The sequence below is a fragment of the Tamandua tetradactyla genome, chromosome 6, assembly GCF_023851605.1.
Source record: "Tamandua tetradactyla isolate mTamTet1 chromosome 6, mTamTet1.pri, whole genome shotgun sequence".
NCBI lineage: Eukaryota > Metazoa > Chordata > Mammalia > Pilosa > Myrmecophagidae > Tamandua > Tamandua tetradactyla.
The window spans coordinates 86,748,963-86,774,759 of NC_135332.1; the positions used below are offsets into that span (position 1 = coordinate 86,748,963).

Genomic DNA, 25,797 nt, shown 5'->3' on the forward strand with positions numbered 1-25,797 from the left:
GTAGTCTTCTGTTATTGTTGAAACATCTGTCCAATGTCTGTGTCGTGTACTTTGGCTCCGCTTGATTGGGAGCATAAACATTTACGATTGTATTATCTTCTTGGTGAATTGACCCTTTAATTAGTATATAGTGTCCTTCTTTGTCTCTTATGATGTGTTTACATTTAAAGTCTATTTTGTCCGATACTAGTATAGCTACTCCTGCTTTCTTTTGGTTCCAGTTTTTCTGTGGAAAATCTTTTTCCATCCTTTCACTTTCAATCTATTTGTTTCCTTGTGTCTAAGATGCATCTCTTGTAAGTAGCATATATCTGGATTATGTTTCTTAATCCATTCTGCCAATCTGTATCTTTTAATTGATAAGTTTTGTCTGTTAACATTCAGAGTTATTACTGAAAAGGCGTTTCTTGATTCCACCATCTTATCTTTTTCATTTTGTCAGATCTATACATTCTTTTCCTTCTTTCTTTTTGTATTCTTTAAATTACTCTTAGTGGTAGTCTTCAATTCTGTGCCCTCCTCCAGACCTCCCTCTCCTGTCTTTTTTTTTTTTTTTTCAGCCAGCAGAACTCTTTTTAGTATTTCTTATAGGGCTGGTCTCTTGTTCACTAATTCTTTCAGGACTTCTTTGTCTGTGAAAACTTTAATCTTTCCCTCAATTTTGAAGGACAATTTGGATGGATACAGAATTCTTTGCTGAAAGACTTTCTCTTTCAGGATCTTGAATATATCATACCACTGCCTTCATGCCTCCATGGTGCTAGTTGAGTAGTTTGAACTCAGTCTTATTTGATTTCCCTTGGATGTTATAGATTGTTTTTGTCTTGCCACTTTCAGGATTTTCTACTTCTCTTCAGCCTTGGTCAGACTAATTAGTATGTGCCGTGGGGAAGTCCTATTTGGATTTACTCTGTTTGGAGTTCTTTGGGCTTCTTTGACTTATATATTTATGTCCTTTATGAGGGTTGGGAAGTTTTCCCCCATTATATCCTCAACTACTCTTCCTAGCCCTTTACTCCTCTCTTCTCCTTCTGGGACACCAATGATTCTTATATTTGTGTGCTTTGTTATTAAGTAGAGTTATTAAGTATTTTATTCAGAATAGTTGAACATCTTTGATTTGTTGTTCTAACGTCTGCATCTCTTCTGGTGTTTAATTTGGCCATTAGGCAGAGTTATATCTGTCAGCATTGTGATATGCTTAGTGATCTTCTATTTTCTTCATGGCATGTAAATATCTTGATTGAGTATCTTTGGGAGTTGATTTCTTTCAGTAATCTAAGGCCTTGTGTTTGCAGGATGTTTGTACAGCAGGGAGCAGGGCATAGGGTGGAGGTCTCAATACGATGATTTGTTTCAGGGTAGGTATGAGCACAGGTTGGGGATGTTATGCTGATGCTTGTGAACATGGCACCCAGTAGCCAGGGAGGATGTAGCTGTGCGGGTGCACCGGTCTGGGGGGTGCAACCCTGTTGTGCACCGGTCTGAGTCACAGGGCCCTTTGTGCACATGCGTGGAGCTGTGGCAGCAGGTCGGCATTACGCCTTCCTGGATTGGAAACAGATGTGACCTGGCTGCACAGGTTGGCACTTTATCAGAGCTGGAAAGTGAAGCTGAGGGCTATGCACATATATAGTTCTAGGACTGCTGTAAAGTGCGGTTCCCAGAGCTTAATGATGTGATTGGAGGTCTGTGTGCATGTGTGGGCCTGGGAGTGCCATAAAGGGATGCGCTGAGCTCAGAGAGGGTGGGGTAAGGCTGTGCGACTCTCTGGGTGGGGGTAGCCTAGGTATGGAGAGGTTAGTGCCCGCAACCTTTATGCGCTGGCAACAGCCTGCAGGGAACTGAGAGTGGGCAGTAGTGCTCCAGAGGTGTGCAGGAGAGGTGGGTTGGGGTGGGGGAGCAGATATGTGCACTGTGGGCTGGTGGGGTGGGGGCCCCTGGAGTGGAGGGAATGGGAGAGGGTAATGGGGTTCAGGGCATGGGGTATGGACTGAGTCACTGGTCACAGGGCTGCACTGATGAGGGTAACACACTCAGGGTGGCCTGGCTTACTTCCTAGTCCTGTGTTCCAGTCCGTGCACTCCTGCAGGCTCTGCGGCTCAGCACCAGGTTCCAGCCTTCTGCCTCTCAGTTCCTTGGCCTCTGCAACCCGGGCTGCCACATGTGGTACAGAAGACTCTCCCAGGTCAACCGCACTCCCAAATCACCGTCTCAGTTGCTCTCCTGTCCCCTCTCCCAACCTTTCCATGAAACAGGGCTAATCTGAAGCCACTCTAGTGGGCCGTCTTTCCAGAAGTCCCCTCAGTATTTTAATTTTGAAATGAAAATGTCCTCTCTATATAAAACCCACTCTGTGTTCTGGGGAGGGAAATAAATAAAGATAAATGCCAAAGTTGGGCGAACAAGAGCATTGGCAAAGGGCAGGCGGCAGGCAGAAATACTGGATTCTTCTGTTCTACATTTTGATTCTGCGCAAAGCCACATCCCGAGCAAAGACAGTATAGTGAAGGGAGAAAGGGCTTTGAGTTCAGTCCCAAGTTTTAAGTCTTTTAGAGTGATAGCAATTTGAGAATAGGCACCAGGCCTGAACTCTTTGTCACTATGACCCCAGAGGACGTGAGGTAACTAAAACTCTCACCCACTGCAGTGCCGAGCATGAGTTCAGCAGTTTGACTTCGGCTGCATACCTGAGAGAACAGAGCATACCAGTCCACACATACAAGAATATCCAAAATAGCTTGTTTGTTGATGACCAAGAGGTGGAGGTACCCCACTTGCCTGTTAATAGCAGAATCGATAATATTCATGGTAGAATACTCCACAACAAGATAAGGGAACCAACTACTGCTGTACACAAGCAGAGGGACAAATCCTACAGATATGAGATCACACACAAGATGCCAGGCACAAAAGAGTTCATACAGTAGGATCTATTTATGTGAAACTCAAAAACAGGCAAGAGGAAACTAGAAATATGGAAGTCAGATTAATGGTTTCTTTGGTGCGTTTAGGGTAGGTATCAACTGGGCAAAGGCATGAGGGTTGCTGCCGGGTTGCCAGAAATGTTCTGTAGCTTCCTCTGAGCAGTGTGCTGTCCAGACTTGCTGTGTCTACCACTGTATATGCTATATACCCCACCCCACCCCCAAAATGAAAATGCATCCCTGGTGGGGAAAAAAATCGTATTACCCCTAGCTTTTTTCTTTAAATGTCTGTGACCCATTTGTGTAAGAGTTTAAATAGAAATTGCCTCATGTTATTTTTGGTAGAACTGTCTAAAGACCTAAAATATTCTATAAGGGGGAAATAGATATTCTTTTGACATAGTCACAGAAACAAGAATAGAATCTCTTCTTTGACTCTCTTTTACCAGTGCTCTTTAATTCCTTGATGTGGCGTTTAACCTGCATTCAGATGGGCTGTGTCTGCTACCTAAAGGCAAAAGAAAGCTTAAGTATATCTTCTCTCAGAATAAAAGCAGACCTTATATTGAAAAGCCTTTCTCCTTTAAAAATTTAAGTCCTGTCTTGAGGAAAGTAAACTATCATGTACAAAGAAATAATAAGTCATTCCATAAGATTTGTAAGGGAATAAAAATAGAAAATTCAAATAAATACATGAAGCACAATTCCTTTCAATGTAAGCAAACAGTAAACATGAGTTGCTTTTTTCTTTAAGTAAATGAAATATTCCCTTCATGAAATGTACTAACTATTTGTTAATGGGATGAAGCTTACCTCTGCTGTTTAAGAGCTGTATTGCCACAAGCAACTGATTCTACCTTCCTAAGCTTCAAGTACCTCCCCTGTGAAATAGCTCTTCTGCCTTGCATTTTTAACACGTTCCTTCAACAAATACTTATTAAGCATCTAGGGTGTGTACAATGCTATGGCAAGTGCTCCTTCAGTCCTTATAATCTTCTGAAATGAGTCTTATTCCACCCATTTACAGGTGAGGAAACGGGTTTGAGGAGGTTATGTGGCTTGTCCTGAGAACAGGAACATTCATTTCAGGAAGAATGCACAGCTCATTCATTTTCTTCCACAACCTCTGTCCAGTACTCTGGGAGGTAATGGAGATCCAGTGCTGAAGCAGACAGACCCACAGCCTCTGTCCTCTGGAGCTTATCCTCGATTGATAAGAAACAGGTTCAACTATTTAGGAAAAATCAGGGAGGATCAGACTATAGTAATATCCAGTATTTTGTTTGTTGAATTAGATGGAGAGTTTTTAAATGGTAATCTGATGGCTGGGGTGCAGTGAGAAAGATATTTTCTTGCACCACTGATAGGTGGAAATCAGTATGCCCTCGAGCATTGTTCTAGTTTGCTAGCTGCTGGAATGTAACACACCAGAGATGCATTGGCTTTTAATAAAAGGGGATTTATTTCATTAGTTCTTCAGAGAAAAGGCAGCTAACTTTCAACTGAGGTTCTTTTTTTTTTTTTTTTTTTTACCCGTGGGAAGGCACAGGGTGATCTCTGCTTCTCTCTAGGCCTCTGGGTTCCAACATCTTTCCCCGGGGTGGTTCCTTTCTGCATCTCCAAAGGCCTGGGCTGAGCTGCGAGTGCTGATGTTAGCTATGCTGAGCTGCTTGGGCTGTGCTATGTTGAGTTCTCTCATTTAAGCATCAGCCAATTAGTTCAAACATTGTTCATTTCAGCAGGCAAACCTCCTAGCTGACTGCAGATGTAGTGAGCAACAGATGAGGTTCATGTATCATTGGCTCATATCTTCATCAACAGAACTAGGTGCCTTCACCTGGCCAAGTTGACAACTGTGAATCTAACTACCACAAGCATCCTTGCAACTTAGATCAAGAATCTCAAAATATTCAAACCCTTTGAGTCCATAATTTGAATCTCAGATAACTGTTGCAGGGAATTAATCAAGGATTTAGCCAGAGGTTTGTATGCAAAGATGTTCACCCACAGCTTATTTATAAAATTGAAATTTTGAAGATGACTTCAGTGTCAGCAAGTAGGAAACTGTTCATCTGACACTTACGTGGTACAAAGGACTTTGGTTCTTTGCCAGTATTAACTCATTTAGTTCCCATAACAGTTGTGTGGTAGGTGCTATTACTGCACCATTCTAGAGACAAGGAAGTTGAGGCTTGGGATCACGCAGCCTGTCAGGGTTAGAGACTGTCGAAACCCAGGCCTCCTGGTGGCAAGGTCTGTACTCTGTGCTGCCTTTTCTAGTTTATGATTATACTCATACATCAGAATATTATACAACCTTTTTAACATCCTGTAACATCACCAAATTCTACTATATGATGTTATATGAAACCTATGAAATTATATGATATGGCTCCCTTTTTGTAATTATAATTCGTGTATGTGAAACATATTTCAGTGAATGCTCACCTCTGAGTACAGGGAGACCCAGGTTTGATTCCCAGACCATGTACCAAAAAAAACGAACAAACATATTTCAGAGATGGGGAATATATTAATAACTTCCAATTAACTATATATATAGCTATATATGGAAAATATGGCTATAATATTAACTAATGATAGTTCTGAGTGATGAGATTAAGTAGTGGGATTCCTTTTTTTAAATTTTTTTCTTGCAGTGTCTGATTTTTCTACAGTTAAGTATGGGTTTGGGGGTTTGTTTGTTAGCTTGTTTTAGGCAAATAATAGAAGCTGATATTTAAAGAAAAAAGAAGCCAGAATCACCCAACTATTGACTGGCCAAGACATATGTTGAGCCTGTTGGATCTTTTGTGTTTAAGACCATTTCTCTTCCTGCTGTATTAAAATTAAGGCCAAACACTTCCAACCTCTACCCAGAACCTTCAAGACCCCTAAGGAAAGTCAGGTTCTCAGCTGCTATCCCAAATGAACTGGGCAGAGAAGTAAAGACAGAGAGTTTAAGACTGACAGAAAAGTTGCAAGATAAAAAAATTCCTTTATTCCCTTCCCCCACACTTGTTAGCACTTACTAACTCAACACCCAAATTAACACTTTACCACATTTGCTTTATGGGGGGGTCTCTGCATATTTAGACATGTCATTTTTCTGAGCCATTTAAAATTAAATTACAGGTAGGAGCCTCTTTACTCCTAAGTACTTCAAAGTGAACTTCCTAAAAAAATTCTCTTACGTGACCACTGTCCCGTTTTCAACATCAGGAAATTAGTATCAGCATGTAGCTAATCTGCAGATCCTATTTAAATTTCCCCAGTTGTCCATATGGTGTCCTTTCAGGAAAAAGAAAGTCCCAGATCACCAGTTGTCACATCTCTTTCAGAAAATCTTTCATGACCTTCATGTTTAAACTGAGTAATAATCTGTCATTTGTCAATCTGGAGTCCTCTCTTCTCAGTTGTTTTCTCCAAGTCCCTTGTGTTTGGGAGTCATCTTCACTGCCTCTGATTTTCTGTGCTCCTCTAGCGGCACAAAGCTGCTGCTTCATTCAGGCAATAGCAAAATTCCAGCCTCCAAAAGAATAGGGATCAAAGAAAGTCAACTCCATTTGTCTCCCCTTCAGGTGACCACTTGGAATCAGTGACTGAATTAATGCATAGGTTTGCCCTGTTTCCATTATGCCTGTCCATGTCTCTGACTTGTCAGAGAGGCTCCTGTCATTGAGGCTGGGGACTCCAATCCCCCCTGAACCTTCCCACACGGCACAGCTGCCCAGATTGCTCATCCTTTCTGGTAAAAGATACGCTGAGCTGCCCAGTGAACTGATTGCATCGCTCTGTGTTTGCTGCCCTTACGTGAGCATTTGATTTATATATTACTAACCTCTGTCATAAGAGAGTGTTTTAAAATTGCCTGATGACGTAATGCTTAGAAATACAAATGTTTTCTCCTTTAGAGTGTTTTTAAAGTATATACTTCAGAGTTCAGAAATATTTATGTAAATCTTTCCTGGTTTACTTTGGACATAGTTTTATCATGTTTTATAGAAATCTGCTTTCTTAACCTGCAATGAGTATTTAGACTGTTTTCTACCTAAATAATATTTAGCCATTATTTTGAAATGAATATTTTAATTTTCTTCTCTTATATTTAAAGATATTATCTTTACCTATTTGCACAGTAGCTTGGACATTAATTCAGTCAATGAAACTCTTAAGGGTATGAGCCTTATAGGCTGGCAGGGCCATGACCATGGGGAGGCAGGGTATGGCATATACCAGTGCTTCGTAAATACCTGTTGAATGGATGGGTGGTGACAAGTAGGATGTGACTCTGGCTCTCAGGTTATAGTGTTATCGAGGAATCAAAGAAGCAAACACTTGAGCCAGCGCTGTGACAGCATGTATCTGTGCAAGAGGCCAGCCCAGAGCTGTCCGAGGGTCACAGTGTCTAGGTCACCAAGATTAGGGCAGGGCCCCCTGGGAAGGCATGATCTAAAGGATTGAAAGACCAGCGTCATGTGCTGGGATAGGGTGGGTAGAACATGCTTCAGGCAAGACCCTGTCCCCAGCAGAGAATAATGTGCAGAGGCCCAAAAGCAGGAGGTGACCTGGTGCATTTGGGGTTACATGTGCAAATGGTGGGAGCAGAAGGCAACTGAGAAAGATGCTAAAAAAGGTCTGAATTAAAGTATAAACATTATTCAGAAAGCTGGCATGGGGTGGGGGTAGGGTCCATTGAAAGGTTTTAGGCAAATGAGCTTGACTCGTTTTCATTTTAGAAACCTTAATCTGACTGCTAGAAGAGAAAGGTTTGAATGGAAGGGATGGTCAAGACCCAAAGGGGAAACTGTTTAAGAGTGTTGGGAGATATATTATCAACATCCCCTTCCAACATGAAAAGTTAGAATGGGCATAACCCAAATATCCCAGAAGAGTGGGAGAAAGATCAAAGGTGATGGTAGAGTTATAGAGAAGGTAGGGTTTAACAAATGAGTATTAATGCTAAATCATTATATTGATGTTTCTTTTGGTCTCCAGTACCTTAGAGCAACTAAAAGTAAAAACCTAAATTGGTGGAACTGTAACCATCCCAAACTCTGAAATCTGTTCTACAACTAATTGTTGCAATGTGCTTTGAAATTAATGTTTTTCACTATATGTGTTATTTTTAACAAAAAAGAAAAAAGTATTTCTTGTAGCCTCCAGTGTTTTGGAGCAGCACCTCTAAGGAAAAATACGAAATAAGGGAATGGTAACCCATAACAAATTTTGAAATCTGTTGTGTATCTACTTGTTGAAGTGTGCTTTGAAAATCATTGCTTTCTTTTTTCTTTTCTTGGTATATATGTTATATTTTACAATAAAAAAAACGTTTGAAATAAAAAAGAGTGTTGGGAGAACCTGAGCTCCCCGGCATTAAGGAGTCATAAGAACAGCACCTGGTGGCTGGGGAAGGGTGGTGGCAGCTGGGGGTGGGGTCGGGTATCTGGACCAAAAACACAGAAAGAGGAAAACTGAAAATAGCTGAGCATCTTTGTGACTATACAAGTAAAAATTATCACTTCCGATATGTTATACTGGTTATTTTTTTGAATATTCTGGTTATTTCTGTTCCTGAGCCACCTGGTTTTTTTTTTTTTTTTTCCTGTTATATGAGGAAAGCTGGATCCAGTCTTTGAAACTGGAGCATTGAAGAACCCTTGAACTGTCATCCAAACCAAAGGTTCTTGAACTCAGACAGCCCATGAGCCTTCTGGAATCATGTGTGGAAACGTGTGTACATGTGCCTCGCAATTGCTTTTCTGGAGAGAAAGCCCAGAGTTTTCATCAGATTCTCAAAATGACTAAGATCTAGTCTGCCGACCTCATTTTTCAGAGATGAAAACTGAGGCATGAGATGAAAAGAATGTCCCAAATTTTACCTGCAAATTGAGTAGCAAAGTAGAGTAAAAACCCAGGCTCGCCGCAGCCTCATTTTATCTCTTTAAGGGCACAGATGGATAAAGCCACACAGGCTAACCCAGCAGTCTAAAACCTACAGTCTCTAGACTGGGCAGGCTGCTCTCTGGAAAAGCAGAATCTTAGGCCAGATAAGGAAAAAATACACATACAAAGGAAAGAGAGTCTGAGGAGGAAGAGGGATGAAGCCTCACCAGAGGAAGTGTTGGGAGCTGGAGGGGCCTGAGCGTTATGCCACTGGGAGCAGGCTACCTAGAGTAGCTAGAAGTGATTTAATTTTACCCAGCGTATTTTTGTGAGAAACCATGAGAAAGGAGAGAAGTCAAATAGACCCTATTGGTGTTGAAAATAGATGTTCATTCATATTTTAAAACTTCAACTTCTTTGTGAGACTTAAGCAAGAAATGTTTATTTGGTACAAAATTTATATTTTGACTTAGTGCATTTTCTAATTTAACTTACATGGACAGTTTAATTGAGCACCTTAAGTACATGGAACCTTGAATAGGGCATGAGATTTTGTTGGTTTGCCCAGGCTAGTGTGATGCCCTGATAAATCCCAGAATGACTTGAACAGTGACTAATGAAGTATTTGCAAAATCCCCTTGGGGGATCGATGGCTGAGAGATTCAAAACAGAGTCGAGAGGTTATCCTGGAGGTTATTCTTATGCATTAAGTAGATATCACCTTGTTATCTAAGATGTAATGGAGAGGCTGGAGGGAAGTGCCTGAAAATGTAGAGCTGTGTTCCAGTAGCCATGTTTCTTGATGATGGTTGTATAATGATATAGCTTCCACAATGTGACTGTGTGATTGTGAAAACCTTCTGTCTGATGCTCCTTTTATCTACCTTGTCAACAGATGAGAGGAACATATGGAATAAAAATAAATAATAGGGGGAACAAAAAAATAAAAAAATCCCCTTGGGGGAATGGGGAGAAGGGGTGGGGGGGGATTCAACTTCCTGTTTGGAGAATTCCTGGAATTCTCGCAAGCAGTGGGGACAACCAAATCAATAGGCCAAGCCCTCAATCTTGGGATTTGCCCCTATCAAACTTATCCGTGCAAAAGATAGGCTAAGCCTGCTCAAAATTAGGCCTAAGTTCACCCCCCAGAGAACCTCTTTTGTTGCTCAGATGTGGCCTTTTCTCTCAGCCAACACAGCAATCAAACTCACTGCCCTCCTCCCTCTACATGGGACATTATTTTCCAGGGGTGTAAACCTCCCTGGCAACGTGGGTCAGAAATCCTAGGATGAGATGGGATTCCACAGCAATGGATTGAGAAAACGTTCTTGACCAAAAGGGGAAAGAGAGAAATGAGAAAAAATAAAGTGTCAGTGGCTGAGAGATTTCAGACAGAGTTGAGAGGTTATTCTTACACATTATATAGATAACCCTTTTTAGTTTATGGTTAATAGAGTGGATAGAGGGAAGTACCTGAAACTGTAGAGAGCTGTGTTGCAGTAGCCATGTTTCTTGAAGATGATTGTGTAATGTGTGTGTGTGTGTGTGCACCTGTTTTTTTGTTGTTGTTTGTTTTAGCTTTTGCAATGTGCCTGTGTGATTGTGAAAATCTTGAGTCTTATGCTCCTTTTATCTGCGGTATGGACAGATGAGTAAAAAATATGGAAAAGAAATAAGTAATAGGGAGAACAAAGGTTAAAATAAATTGGATGGTTGGAAATACTAGTGGTCAATGATGGAGGTGGGGTAAGGGTATGGCATTATGAGTTTTTTTGTTTATCTTTTTTATTTCTTTTGCTGGAAAAATGCAAGTGTTCCAAAAAAAAATGATCATGGCGATGAATACACAACTATGTGATGAAAAGAAAATACAATTTTAAAAAGTCCCCATCGGTGACAGCTGTGAGGGATTCAGTCTGGGCGCCCCCTTCCCCTTCCTGAGAAGCAACTCTAGCCTTTGCCCGCCATTTGTCTCTCCTTGCAGTGCTGCCCACTCTGTCTGAGAGCATTATTAGATCATTTTTCATAAGTGAGCTGAAATCTGGCCCATGTCCGGGGCCACACCTGAGCATTTGCACTTTCCCTCATGAACCCCATCACCAGGGCTCCTCTCTGCTCCTTCTCCCGTTTCCTTCCATCTCCCAATTTCTAGATCTCAGCATTCACCTGGGGCCTACAGATCCCAGGCACTGGCAATGCCTGGAAGACAAGCAAAAAAGGAGCAGGGGGTAAGGTACATTCCTCTCCCTGTCCCGGAAAGGAGTGAACCTTAGAGTAGTCAAAAGGTTGTGCTGACCTTCATGTCATCTCTGTCCTTTGCGTGCTGTCCCCTTGCCCCTGAGGGTTCTCAGAGTGGGAGGAGAGTCGGTGCCCTGAGGGCCATGAGGAAATTAGGCTCATCAGCATGGACCCTGGAGAAGGACTCAAGATTTGTGAACTTGTACCTACCATAAAGAAAGTGGTGCTTTAGTTCGAGATTTTCTTTTCATGGACCATGGCAGAAAGACTAGTTAGGAAACTGGTACTGTGTGAGTGGCCATGGGCTATGGCAATAGGATGGGAAAGGGAGGAAAAGACAGACGAAGCTCATTCACCCGCCACTGTATGACCAAAGCTTGTGATTGTGTGCTGGGGGCCAGGCCCCTTAGATACAGGGGTACTCTGAAGTAAGCAAATACCGAGGGGCTCTCCATTCAATAAGGGAAAATGCCTACATGTATTGTACCAGCGCAGGGGCTCTCTGTCACATGTAGAAAACTAACATTGACTGAGAAGTGAACCAGTCTGTCTAGCGAGGATAGGGGGAAAGTGCCACAGAGAAGGGGAATGGCTGAGTCTTGAAGCGTGGGTAGAAGTTTTCCCACAGGAGCATAGGTGGATATGTATGGGTAAAGGGGAGCCTAGTAGCAGTGAGGCCCAGACTGTGGGCATATAAAGAAAAATCTACCAAGCTCCTCCCATGAATACATGTAAATTATTTTGTTTATTTTTATATTAGTGAAACGTGCACACTCTTATTGATAAGAAAGCCAGATTTCTTTATAGGGTTTCTGTGTTCTGGGTGCACTGTGGAAAAAACCTTTTGTAACAGGAAGCGTTTGCTGCCTCGGCGAGACAGCCAAGTGCAAGCCTTCACTCAGGAGGCAAGACCAGTGCCTAGAGTTCACCCAGGGGTAGACGTCCTCTCAGGAGGAGAACCTGCTGTGCCACCATGCAGAGAAGGGAGCTGCAGGTCTCCTGGTGTCGCCCTAGAGGCTCTTAGCTGCTGCCTTTCCAACCATGCCCATGTGGAGAGCCGAGAGGACTCTCCCCTAGGAACCAGACCTTGCTTCTTCTCATCATTTTGAATGTTTTTCTGAAACTGAGAAACTTTTTAACTCTCTATTCGGAACACAACTGTGTCTAAAAGTAAGGAATTGAATATAGAACATGACCGTGATTTTTCAAACCAAAGGTGAGACTCTTGTTTGTGTTCTAATTTCTGTAGAAGCCTGATGTGAGGCTCTCTCGAGGCAGCATTGACCGGGAGGACGGAGGTGGCCAGGGTCTGGTAAGCAGCTACAAGCGCTCTAGAAGGATTTGATAGCAAATTCCCACATGTTGTAAGATATCCAAGCTTATTAACATGCATTAGAGATTCCATTCTATTAAAAAAAAAAAGGTCATTTCCGGATGCATACCCATGTAAAAAAAAAAAAAAAAAGAAAGTAAAAGTAAAAATGGGCATTTAGCCAGCATTGTTAAAATCATATGAAACACAATTCAGAATTCAGGTACAGAAGTTTTCTTTCCTGATACTGACATAGTCTTTTCAGTAAGCTGAACTCTCTGCCTTAAAGAAATATGTATATGTATTAAATCTTTTTACACACAGGTTGTCATTTGCTAAATGTTTAAACTGTCTCTTATTGCATGGTTATAAAATTTCTACAGTCACATAAGAGTTTTTTCTCTTCTTTCCTTGCTTTTTTCCTGTATCTTGAAGCACTCCAGCTTTAACAGTTCTGAAAACATGCCCTGGTTGTGGGAAGAATCCTTTGACTAGAAAGCAATATAGACTGTAAATAGATGTGTACTAGTTAATAAGCATTAATAAGTGGCCAGTGGAAAATAGATCCTATCAGTGTACATAAAAAGTAAAAACACTGTCTGGCTTTTTAAAATAGCATGCAGGCCGAGAGCATGCTCATTTGTGGTGTCTATCACTTAGCAGCCCTTTGTAAAATGGTCCTGGTCAGAATATCCAGGAGATCCTGATTTCATGACAGACATTTTTCTGTCTCTTAGTATCAGTTTAATGAGGAGTAAATTTAGAGTATATGTAGGATATATATGCAGACCATTCATAGTATTCATTATTTTATTTTCTCATCACAAATGGAAAAAAACAACTCTCCAAGTCAACAGGCCAGTGACCTTTCCAAGGTCACATTAGTAAATATGTGGCAGAACCAAGACTGCAGTCGAGTCAGAGAAAAGCAAGTGCTTTCTGCACCTACTTTGTGCAGTACCTTTTACTCACTCACAGTTGCCGGATGAATCCAAAATGTTTTGAGAATAAGGTTTTCTAGTTAACCCAATTTTCTCCTTACCTGTGTATTAACCAGAAAGTTTTTTGTGTTTTAACCCTTTTTAAATGTGCATGTGCTTTAATGCCTGAATCAGTGAGTATAGCATAACCAACAGACTCTTTCAAATTTTGACCATCGTTCCTGCCGTTGCCTGCCCTCACTCGCTACCCTCTAACTGCACTGGCCTCCTCACTGTTCCTTGGGCCACTCTTCTCCCAGATCTCTGCCAGCTTCCCCCCACCTCAAGCACATCGCTGCTCCAGCGGAACTTTCTCACAAAGCCAGGCCTTCCCACTTAAAACTGCAGTTTCGTCTCCCTCACCCCCATTCTCCTTCTCCTTTTGCACTGTGCCCAGCCTCTTCTAGCATCCTATATAATGTGCTGTTCTATATGTTTATTATTTATTTCCTGTTTCCTTCCACTACAACATTGTTCCACAAGGGCAGGGATCTTTGTTGTCTACTAGAATAGTATCAGAAACAAAGGGGCTGTTCAGTAAAGGTTTACTGAAGAAAGGAATGATATGGAAATGTGATGTAAAGTGTAAAGGACTACTCAGAAGTAAGAAGCTGTCACAGGAGTCCTCATTCTTCACGTCTTGGAGTTTAGAAAGCCTTGCAAAAGTGAAGTCATTGCCCTCCCCACTACGTGGGACATGACATCCAGGGGTGAAAGTCTCTCTGGCGACATAGGAGATGATTTCCAGGGATGAATCTGGCCCTGGCACTGTGGGATCAACAATTCCATCCTGACCAAAATGGGTAAAAGAGGTGTAACTAATAAAAGTATCAGTGACAGAGAGAGTTCAAATAGAATCAAGAGGCTATTCTGGAGGTATCTCTTAGGCAAGCTTCAATTAGACATTGCTGCCTATCATAACCTGCCAACCCCCAACCAGGACCATTCCAGTCAATCCTAAAGAACACCTAGGGCAATATATAAGATTTCACAAGGGATCCAGGCACTAGAATAACTTTCTAGAAACCTTCAACTTCCAGATGGGTCCCTGGTCCAGATAAGCCCTGAAACCTAGAGGGCCCAGCCTCTCCAGAACATCAGATGGTTCCATCTCCCTACCCCATGTTGGTGACAGACCCTTCCAATATGAAAAAGTTAGAATGGCCATAGCCCAAACACCCCAAAAGAGAGAGATGGAAAGATTAAAGGTGATGGTGGAGTTATACAGTGAAGATAGGATTTAACAAATGAATATGAATGCTAAATCATTAAATTGATATCCCTTTTAGTCTCCGGTATCTTAGAACAGCTAAAAGTAAAAACCTAAAATTATCGAACTCTGAAATATGTTCTGCAACTAATTATGGTGCTGTGCTTTGAAAGTTACTGCTTTTATATATATATATATATGTTATTTTTCACACACAAAAAAAGGGAAAAAAAATCCATTGTGAAGATAAAAATACTTAAACCTTTTAGCCTCGTATATTCTGGAGCAGTTAGAAGGACAAATCTGCTAGGATGGTATGGTAGCCCATGACAAACTCTGGGACCTGTCCTGTAACTACTTGTTGAAGAGTGCCTTGAAAACTATTGCTTTTTTATTTCTTTGTTTTGTATTATATTATACTGTACAATAAAAAAAGTTTTTTTAAAAAAAAGCCTTGCAGCACTCTAAGATGGAGTGTTCAGTGGCAGGTTGAAATCAGCTATGGTTTGGTGAGGCGGAGCAGTTTCTGCTGCCAGTGCTGTTGTGTGGCCTTTGAATTTTAAAGGAATGCATCTCTTTTCAATAGAATATAAAGCACTTTGAAATATGTATTTTAGCCAGTTCATTCTTTTAAAACAAGCAAGAAATATCTTCCTTTTCAGAAGTATTGTATAGGTCTGTAAGAGGTTTTTCATTTAGTTACCCTGGGGTAGATGATTTCTAATGCAGTTTCAGGCACTGCTGAGTGAGACTAGTTTTGAGTGAAACTGTCTTTTTATCCTGGCCCTAGGGCAGAAATTTGGGGCTAGTGGTTTGGCTTCTCTGACGTGGTCCAGTGCTGGTTGAGATCTAATCATAGGTCCTGACGCACAATGCTGGAGATAACGGGGATGTTGCAGGCACGTGGGGTGTTTGAGCCCCCCAGTGTTGTGTGGGCCTCTCTTGTTGTCTGCCCCGTATTGTAAGAGAGTGGCTGGAAGGAGGGGCGGCATCTGCGCACCAGAGTGAATAAGGAATGTGAGCATTGGGAAGGCCTGTGATTTTAAACTCATTGAAGCTGAACTGGAGACTTCCATGGTTTCAGTTTTTTTAAGGGTAACTAAATTGGTTGCAACTACCGCTTTCATGTTCCCATTGCCTGTGTTTCCTTCTGTCCCAACCCTCCTGCATGCCCTGTTAATTTATTTGCCTAATCCCTCCTCTCATTGAGACCCTGAGTACAAATATGTCTCGTTCTTCTTGAAATCCCCTGGCATTTAGCACAGATGTTCAAGTTGGGGGTTAGAGAGAGGGCAGGGAGGGCGGTTGTGATGCTGTGTGCACACCAGTGCATTGACTGAACTTTCTTTTCCCACAGACCGGAAACCAGCACATCTACCAGCCTGTGGGGAAACCAGGTATGTGGAGGACTGAACTGCCTAGGAGGAAGTTTTGATAATTTAGAGGGAGAAGATTTAAAACGTATGTCATTTTACAACTTTGAAATGCCCTCATTCCCTTGATAGATTATAGCAAGTATGATGCTTACCAAATCCAGCTTTGAAATGACTAGAAATTTGGAAACTAGAATTTATTGATGTCGAGTATCAAAAATGCTTCAATCAGATGCCATTGCCAAGATTGGTGTTCTCTTGTTATAATGTCAGTCGTGTTTGGTTTGGGAGTTTTTTCCTTTCTGTTTATTAATGTAAATTATTTACTGGAAATCATTTTATTTTCCTAGACCCTGCAGCTCCACCAAAGAAACCGCCACGCCCTGGAGCCCCTGGTCACATGGGCAGCCTTGCCGGCCTCAACAGCCCTGGGGACAGTTACAATGAGGGCGTCAAGGTGGGTGGCTGTGTCCATGGTGGCCGCAGGGCTCCCTACAGTGTGTGGCCTCCTTGGTTCATGCTGGATGTAGTTCATACCATGAAGCAGGGTCTGCTGAGGAGAGAGATGGGGAAGCTTGTGATCCAGTTTGGCAAAGGATTGGGTCCAGTCTGGCTCTGAACCCCTCTCAGGGAGGGTTTGTACTCAGGACAAGTCTTTACATGAGAATTTTCTTTTCTGTTTTTCTCGTAGTGTGGTATATTTTAGGAACTCAGTCAGGTCCTGACTTTCTGAATATATCTTCCTCTGATCAAGCAGAATATTTATTTGGAGTAAAGTGCTGAGATTGTTTATGGCTTTAAAATGTCATTAAACCAGCATGCCTGGAGTAAGTGAGGCCCTCCTGCAGGCTCATTGTCTCTAAGTTTGTGAATGTGACTGAATGGAAACTGTCCATGACTTTTCCACTTGGGGTCAAAATTCCATTTGTAAAATCTGTGTGTGACCCAGGAGCAAGCAGCCACAAGGATTTTCCTTGGCTCAAGAGCCTCTTAACTAGCTACGTGCCCCTGAGGTCCCTGAGTTGGGTGTGCAGCTGAGAGCATGGGGTTTGTGGTTCTTCTGGGCGCCCATTAAGACCCCACAGAGAATGGAGTGGCTAGAGCTAGTTCAGAAGAGGATTTTTCTTCCTGAAAGAGGTAATGGCCCATTTAAACAGATGTGATCTTGCTTTCCACTAGAAATAACAAACAACCTCTCAAAATATGCCATGTTTCTCAGTTCTGATATACAATTTTTACATTTTAATAGCCTTATAATTGCCGGCCTCAACAGCCCTGGGGACAGTTACAATGAGGGTGTCAAGGTGGGTGGCTGTGTCCATGGTGGCCGCAGGGCTCCCTGCAGTGTGTGGCCTCCTTGGTTCATGCTGGATGGATTTAATTGGCAACATTTCTTTAATGATGCATCTTACAGTGGATGGCATCTCAAAATCTGGTAAATATGGTTTAGGTTAAAATAAACTTTGTTTTACTAAGAACCACAGTTTATTAAGTGTCTTTTCTGTGCCACATACTGTGAAAGAAACTTTCTCATGTATTTTAAGTCCTCACATCAGCCTTCCAAAATTGGTGTCCCAACTTTTCAGATGAGTTAGCCAAAGTTCAGAGACAGTAAATGACTTTTTCAAGGTCACACAGCTGCTGAGCAGATGGGCCATTGCTTGTGTGCTTCTACTGTAAAACTGCCCACTTCCAGGGCAGGCTCTGGCCTGACCTTTGGCTGGATGAAATGTGTCAGAGTCAGAAGAGCGAGCAAGGTAGTGCTGGGCAAATGCCATCTCTAGCAAGCAGTAGTCAGCTTACAATTCAGAGGACGGAGCATTTGCCACATTTAATTTGAGAAGTGACTACAGGGCATACTAGCACGGCATGGACTCACCTCCTTCTCCAGGGCATCATGTGGATATGATCAGTCCCTTCTTGATAGAGATAAAATTGACTGAGCTAGAGGTACTGCTGTGCCGAGGGCCAGCTCTCAGAATGCACACAGCAGCTTATCAGCTAGAAGGCTGATGGCTACGCCTGGGCCTGCTCATGGCAGCTTTCCCAGTTTACCCCCACCTGGACCCCAGGATGCTGCCCAGCAACCTGGGGGGAGGAGCAGTTAAGGGGAACTTGACCCTTTCCAATATCGTTTCTTTAAATAAATTTAAAGAGGGAGAAGGGGCAATTAGGTAAATGGAACTTTTTTCATTTTCATACACCGTAAAAGCAAACTTTCAAAATGGCTTGTGTCATAATGAATAAGACCAACTTTAGAAGTAGATCAGGTACCAGCTTTGACATAGGTTCATTTTTCACAGTAGATATAATATATAAATATATAAGTGGGAAATACCCTTCATATAACAGTTTAAGCAAATCAGAAATCTTTAAGTATATGCTTACTTAAAATTAAAATATATTAAGTAAAGATTTTTAAATAAAAAGTGTGAAATGTGACTTTATCTCTTCATTTTCTGAAGGAGGTTATCAAACCTAGCCTAAAAAAATGCTGTTTTAATACGGAAATACTTACTTTTAACTGTGTATAACTAAACATTTAACCAGGAATCAGTCTGTTTTTTTCCTTGGTGGCTCTATGCTTTGGTTCTCAATTACCTTAATCTTCAAATATCAACATTTGTGGTTAGAATTGGCCACACACCTACTGGGTGGTAGTTTGTACTAACACTCCGCCAAGGGGTTTCCAAGTTGTCACACTCTAGAAAATAGAAATCTAATAGTGTTTATCTCCAAACTCAGCTTTTACTTCTGGAATTTCACTGTGCATAGTCCTTGAAAGCATTTTGACAATGTCTTTCTATGACAAGAGTCCAGCAAGAGAGAAAGTACTCAAGAACAGAATGCTTTAAGGAGGTTAAAATACCACTCTCCACCCCCAAGAATTTTAGAATTGTCTTAACTCTTCTTGATGAAACTCTCCCTATTTTCCTGAAAAAAAAACTCTGACATCCACCTCAGAAGCCCCCACCTTTCCATATAGATGCAGTTTGAGTTGGCTCATCATACCAAGTTCATCATTGACAGCGCTGCAATTCTCAGAGCAGAAGATAAAACTCGGAGGATCCACTGCCCGGGAGAAAGCATTGTGTTGTATTGAATTTAAGATTCTGCAAAACTTATGTGGTAGACTTTTTTCAGACAATTCTTTAAAAACACCAAGCCAGGAATCTCTATTAGGAAATATGATTAGATGACAAAGTATATTTCCAAGAGTGTTGGGGGGCGGTGACACAGGAAGTGAAGAAACGTGGATTGAGTGTTTGCGCAATTTCTCCTTAATCTCTCAGAAGCCAGTTGGGCAATTTTCAATGATTAAAAACAAGTATATAAAGACTTCTTTATTTTTGATGACACCTAATTCTATTGATTCTTGCCCTGCTTGCCCACTTGTTACTCTCAAGCTTTGCATGTTGTTTTCCTTGAGTATTTCATAAAAGACAAGCACAGGTGCATGGCAGAGCTCTTTATCTAATATGCTGGTGTATGGAACAGATGCACAGCAAGTATGCTTTGATAACCCATGAACTGAGAGCTACCAGTCAGGCTTTGAAACTAGCTCCTTTTTGTTCTGCTCATGTATTATGGGGGTGAGGGGGAAGTTGTCTGCTGCCTTTATTAATATTGTTTTTCTTTTTTCTTTCTCTCTCTCTGATAAATTTCTTTAACTTTCCCTCACCTTCCACTCGACAATAGCCATGGAGGGTAAGCACATGTGTCTCTGTATGTCTGTTCAGTTCTGTTCAATCACATCTAGCTCTCTGCATGTGACTCTGGGCCAGAAAGCAAGAATTCCAGTGTGAGGGTGCTTTTGCTTGGGGTTCATTACCTCTTTCTACTTCATACCCAGACAAGAGAATTAGTCTGTACCAGGCTCCTTGGCAGTGTCAGCCCAAGGGTTCCGAAATGGGCACTGCCAGTATTAAACTGAGTGCTGGCAGCGACCGGGAACAGACAATTATTCTATAATGTAATTAAGCCTTTTTAAAAATGCATAGTCCTTTTTGTGCCCAGTGTAATTCTAATCATTTTGAAGGTTTCAGTGCTGCTGAAGATTACTGAAGGTCCTCGTGTTGACCTTTAGGGTGTAGGTTCCAGTGCAGGACACTACGACCCACTAACACTTTTTGGTGGCTCCTGGGTTGCCCAGGCCCCGGGGTAGGCACTCCAAACTACATGACCTTTTTTACCTTCATTCCTGTTTTGAGGTGAGGGAGCTAAGGCAAGGTGAACACTGCGGTTCCCCCATGAACAAGTGCAGAGCAGGCTGAGGCCAGTTCTCTAAGAGGAGGGACCACCACGTCCTTAACTTCGGTAATGGTTTGCAAGCAGAGGAAAACTTTAAGGAAGACCAATTTTAACTGCAAAATTCAAACAGAGTGAGAATTCTTAGTCTTTATGCAGAACATGCAAGTAAGTGATTCTTTAAAATCTTATCAGTCCTTAGAGAGATGCAGATGTATGTGCTGAATGATTTTTCAGGGCACAGTGAGTCACTTCTTTGGGTTTTCAGTGTAGGCTATGATTCCATCTCACTTCCTTTAACTGAGCTCAAAGTTAGAAAAATTACTGACTCATTTATTTGTCACCTGGATGAGCTACTCTACCATCATCCTCAAAATGAGTTCTATCTGGCACAAACAAGAAAAACAACTATCTTATGTGATCTACTTTGATCTCTTTTAAAGGCTCATTCTAATTGAATTGTAGTAATATCTTGCCATCTGCTGGAGAACAGAAAAATAACCATCTTATGTATTGTCAGCTTCAGCCCCAGGAAATAAGTCCTCCCCCTACTGCCAATCTCGACCGGTCCAATGACAAGGTGTATGAGAACGTGACGGGCCTGGTGAAAGCGGTCATCGAAATGTCCAGTAAAATCCAGCCAGCCCCACCCGAGGAGTATGTTCCAATGGTGAAGGTAACAAAATCTCACTGATCGCCATTGCGCACATAGTGCCCCCACAGAAGTCACCCGAGGCTTCACCCGGCAGGAGTGCTCGTGTCGGCAAGGGCTGCATCATCAGGGCCCGCTGTCCTGCTGATGTTTTCTCCCTGTCAGTTGGTGGTAGGGTGCCGTCTTTTACTTAGTATTGCTCACAAATATAATTTTGAGTGAAAAAAGCAAACTGCAAAAGAAAAAATGGGCTGTCAATGCCACTGAATTATAGACCAGAAAGTGGTTAAATGGAAAATGTTATGTTGCAAAGATGTTACCACAATTTTTTTTTTTAATACATTTATTATTCCCCCAAGGGGGTGTACTGTTCCTGGAAGTACTGCCATACCAGGTCGATGCGTGAAGTGGACAGAGCAAGCTCCTATTCCATCTCCCAACTCCAAAAACCCATTTAATATATTGTCCTCGGATAGAGGACATATCAGATATTAAACTGATGAAAATAGATACTATACTTGATCTTAGCCAAAAGGCCTAGAAGCGATCTGAAATGTTCTTGACCACACTTTCACTACTACCTATATTAGCAGTCTTTGGAACTGCTTTTCTTAGACTATTATCTGTTTGGAAAATGCTTCTCAAAAGTTTTGATGTGTAGTGGAATGCACACAGTTAATCCATCTGATTCTTTCTTCTTTTTTTTTCAATCTGTATTCCTTAACTATTAAAGTCCTTAGAGGGTGAACTTGCCCAAACCCACAGGCAAGTTTAAAAACAAAACCTCAACACCATCCACAAGCAAGAAGAATTTTATATACTGCATACCAAGATTTTTTATGGTGATTTTATAGAAGCTACTCTCTTAACCACATTATATTGACCGCATTATACTCTTTTTTTGTATCCTGATCCAAATATAAATAACTTTATCATTATCTTACCAGTTTTACTGGAATTAGGTTAGGTAATCTGCTATCTTAGTCACTGTGTAATTGATTCTTATAAGAATGGGGGCATTGGTGAAAATTAAAGCTTAAAATTATAGTATTTCAAAATCTTATTTGAGTTGGTACCTTTTGTTTATTTTACAACCAGCAAGGCAGAGCTGGGGCGACGTATTTTTCCTCAGCATATAGAGGTTAGAAAGTACAAGAATCTGATGGGGTCTCTATCCAGGCCACTGCCTTGCCCAGCTGGGACAACAGTAGTGTCCTTTTTTGCCTGCCACATGAGGCTTTCAGAAGTACCTTGGAGAAAACAAAGGGAGCACACGTGAGGGAAAGGGGTTGCTGAGCTGCAAGGGCAGGATAGCCTGCTTGGAAACACTAGAGGGGAGGAAAGGCAGGGAAACAGAAACTGAGTTGCCTTTCTGGTTTCCACCCTGGTGTCTCTGTGGCTTTGTTTGTCTGGTTGTCCCATGGACATCTGCTCTTTAACCCAGTCCTTAGAGTATTAGAGCACCGAGTATCCAGATATCTGGGAATTGGAGAATTTTAGGGGGTGTGGGGACAGAGAACCTCATCACTTACAAGATTGGGCTTAACACTGAGGAAAAGTAAGATAGAAATTTTTCATGAAACTGGTGAAAAAGACAGAGGTTTATAGCTGAAAGGAAAAACTCAGTGGACTGTCAACATTGGCATGTTCAAATCCATTTCTTTTGTGGGTTTTCATGCTGATCATGGTTCTCATCTGCTAGGAGGTTGGTTTGGCTCTAAGGACACTGTTGGCCACTGTGGATGAGACCATTCCTGTTCTGCCAGCCAGCACTCACCGAGAGGTAAGGCGCGGCCTTCTTCCTGCTCTTACAGGCCTAGGTGGAATGCACCAAGACCAGTGTCAGCAGTCCATCCAGAGTCCAGAGTAACAGAGGTGGTGGGATGCTGCTGCATCCAGAGGGTACCGGGCTTTAGCTGCTTTGGGTGTGATGGGCTTCTCAGCTAAAGCTGACCCCAACCCACTCCCCAGTCAGGGATGTCCGGAGTGTGTGGCCTGTCAGAAGGACCCTGCTGTTCATCTCAGAGGCAGAGTGCAGTGCAACTCAGGTTCCTGATCCTGGTTCTGCCATTGCTAGCAAGTTACATACCCACCCTCCCGTCCTCACCTGATGTGGGGTGATGGGAGGATGAAGGAGAAAGCTCTCTTGGCACGGGGAACACTCTGCTGGTGGTGCGATCCACTGGTTGCTCACTGAAATCAAAGGTGGGAACAATACTCAGGGAATGGGAAAGGAATCAAGATCTCCTTTCTTGAATTCTTTCTCTTAAAAAATATTAAAGTTTTCAAGAGATACTGGTTTCCATTTGAAGCAGTGATAGGAAAATTTTTTTTAAATTAGCAAGTGTTAACATTTTTTAAATGAATTAAAGTACACCCAAAATAATCTCCCAGCAACAATGCATCATTTTTTCTACCACATTTATATGAGTAAAAGGTTAAAGGAAGTGCCTGTACTCACAGACATGCATGTGCACACGTGCTGCAGCTCTGGTCTGAAAGAGTATAGGTAAGTGTGCTCATCATGGGATTTGGCACAGCGTGCAGGCACACCCCCAAGGTGCCAAGCAGAGTCCAGGACCTCCGGGCCTGTACTGCTCTTGCTTCTTCCAAGTCCTCTTCCCCTTCAGCTCCAACTGTCCTCTCTTCTACTTTCTCTTTAAAGAGTAGCACGGTCTGTTCTTCAGCCCGGTATGTGTCTTACCTTTTTTTTGTTCATTTTTGTTTTGTTTTTATTTTTAATGATTTCAAATTAAGACAGAAAAATTGAAAGAATAGTACATAGAACTTCCAGATATCCTTTACCCAGTTTCACCACCTTTTAATGTTTTACGGCATTTGCATCCTCTCTTTCCTCTCTCTCCCTCTTCATCTGAATACGCATCTTTGTGTGCGAACAGGCACGCGTGACACACACACATGCAGTTTGCTTTCCCCAACCATCAGGACTTCGAACACGTTACTATTTCAACTTGTATTTTCTAACATCCAGGCTGTTCTCTCACATGAATGCTGTTTGCTGTCTAGTATCCCCCTGGGAGGCACTTTATGTGCTTCTGCCACTCCCTGGTGATGTTAAATTTGGTTAACTGGCGTTGACTCTTGAAAGACAGTGGGCACAGTACTGTTGGTGGTTCCTTCACAAATGGCTTTGATTCACCTGCCCAAAAATGCTTAAATCCATAAAAAATGTTTTTTAAAAATAAAATACTTAAATCCTTTGGAAAATGCCTCTGACTTGTTGCCACAGTGTAAACTTTAAATTTCTTGACATTTGAGGGATTAGCTCACTTACCTGCTGTTAGACTTTGATTGATTTTCTCCCATGAGCAAGAATTTTGCCTAAAAGTGTAGAAGTTCTATATGTCAGGAAGCAAGAATGGTATCCTAACAAATTGATATTTTGGAGGATCATTTGTAAATGCCTATCCTAACTGATAAAGCCTAAAATAATCTCTCCATCTCCCCTAATTTCTTCTACACACAGATTGAATTGTTCCCACATTTGAATTCTTATAAAGAAAAACCTTTCCCTGATCCTGCTTTTCCCTCCCATTATCCCTTTTCTCCTGCATATTCCTGCCATGCTTCTTAAAAGAGCAACTATCCCAAAGCCCTCCATCTCTCAGCTGGTGGCCATCTCAGCCCCCCTGGACTCTGGACATTTCTCTTTTACTGTAACTGCCCTTTGAAGTTGCCTGAGGCCTCCCAGTCACCACATACTAGGCTGTCCTTTCAGCAGACCTTCCCACCACAAGAGTCTCCCCCTGGTGTCTGGGGAGCCTTCCCCCACTGCTTCTCTCCTGCTGAAGCTCTTCCCCCACAGCCCTTACATAGGTGATCCCCTAAGGTGCTGCCCTCTTTCTTAAGAAATATATTTTCTCCTTGGAAGTTCCTCACCTATTTGCATAGATCCATATATTTAATGCCTCCCAAATCTGTGCTCTTAGCAGGATGCTGAGGTCTGATCACCAAATGTCTGCTGTCAGCAGGGCCATTTGCTTCTCTTTGTTTGCCACCATGTACTCATCACCAAGACCCTATCTCTGCCCCAGTGCACACAGACACCACACACAAGTGCACCTATACCCATCCACACACCCTTGGCTATCCGTGTACCTGTCCTTTCTACCGCTGTCTCCTCTTCCCTGAACTACCACAACTTCCTCTTCACTGGTCCCTCCTCACCCTTCCTGAGCTTCCCATTCAGCTTCCATACTGCCACCAGAGCCATACCTAGATTGTTTTACTCCCCTTCCTAAAATCTCTTATGTCTCCCCTTTGCCAAGTTCAGCTGGATAAAAACTAACTTGGCATGGCATACAAGGCCCTACTTTTACAGTCTCATTTCCCATAACCACTCACCTCTCAGGTAGAACGGGTCGCTCTCTTCTCCATGTGCATTTCCATGGGATGGTTTTTCGCAGTGGATTATAGTGTTTTGCGTGTGGCTCTCCCACACGAGACTGAGTACAAATCTGTCCCCTTGACTTGTGTATCCACAGTACCAAGTGTTTTGTACATAGTGAGTACTCAGTAACTTTTAAAAGAACAGACTTATCATCACTGGTTGAATAAACAAAGCCAGTCAAGCAAAGTCTTCTAAACCTTTAGGGCAGCATTCATGTTCTGTAGCTTCTTCCGTCACCACTGCCCCACTTCCAGCCTCTGATTGGTGTAATAGATTCTCATTTATACCGAGGCAGGACATGTGTATCACATGACATCCATAAACTGTCTCTTGAGTAGCAAAGAAAGGTCTTGAGAGAGAGCTGATAGGGTGGAAGGGCACCAGACTGGATGCCAAGACCCGGGCTTGTGTCCCACACTGCAAACTGATGAGCAGTGAGCCCCTTGACATCTTACTACCTCACAGCTCTCCATGCTGAACCGTTATCGCTGGAGTTCAGTCAAGCTCCCATGATTCTATTAACAAACAAAGAAAAGCCCTATTAGCCACTGAGATTAGTA

General features: G+C 42.2%; 1 protein-coding gene, 1 long non-coding RNA gene and 1 other non-coding gene across 29 annotated transcripts in view; 1 reads left to right on the forward strand and 2 right to left on the reverse strand.

Moving 5' to 3' along the window:
* PTK2 (protein tyrosine kinase 2) overlaps positions 1-25,797 on the forward strand; it is a 404,029-nt gene that overhangs the window by 375,278 nt on the left and 2,954 nt on the right. For 20 of the 27 annotated variants that reach the window (XM_077166685.1, XM_077166687.1, XM_077166686.1 and 17 more), the window contains 5 exons: positions 12,301-12,363; positions 15,911-15,950; positions 16,277-16,383; positions 20,695-20,850; positions 22,529-22,609. In XM_077166685.1, coding sequence (XP_077022800.1) covers positions 12,301-12,363; positions 15,911-15,950; positions 16,277-16,383; positions 20,695-20,850; positions 22,529-22,609 — 447 coding nt within the window. Of the gene's footprint in view, positions 1-12,300; positions 12,364-15,910; positions 15,951-16,276; positions 16,384-16,617; positions 20,675-20,694; positions 20,851-22,528; positions 22,610-25,797 lie in introns of those variants that run through there. The other 7 variants (XM_077166702.1, XM_077166678.1, XM_077166680.1 and 4 more) reach the window with 5 other exon arrangements.
* The window catches only part of LOC143688585 (uncharacterized), a 90,377-nt gene continuing 81,732 nt past the window's right edge, over positions 17,153-25,797 (reverse strand). Inside the window, exons 2-4 of the long non-coding RNA XR_013178151.1 lie at positions 22,934-23,019; positions 21,903-22,076; positions 17,153-21,058 (exon numbers count right to left, since the gene is read on the reverse strand). This is a non-coding gene — a long non-coding RNA (uncharacterized LOC143688585). The remainder of the gene's footprint in view (positions 21,059-21,902; positions 22,077-22,933; positions 23,020-25,797) is intronic.
* On the reverse strand, positions 21,184-21,374 carry LOC143689325 (U2 spliceosomal RNA). Its single transcript, XR_013178766.1, has one exon. It is a non-coding gene; the product is annotated as a U2 spliceosomal RNA (small nuclear RNA).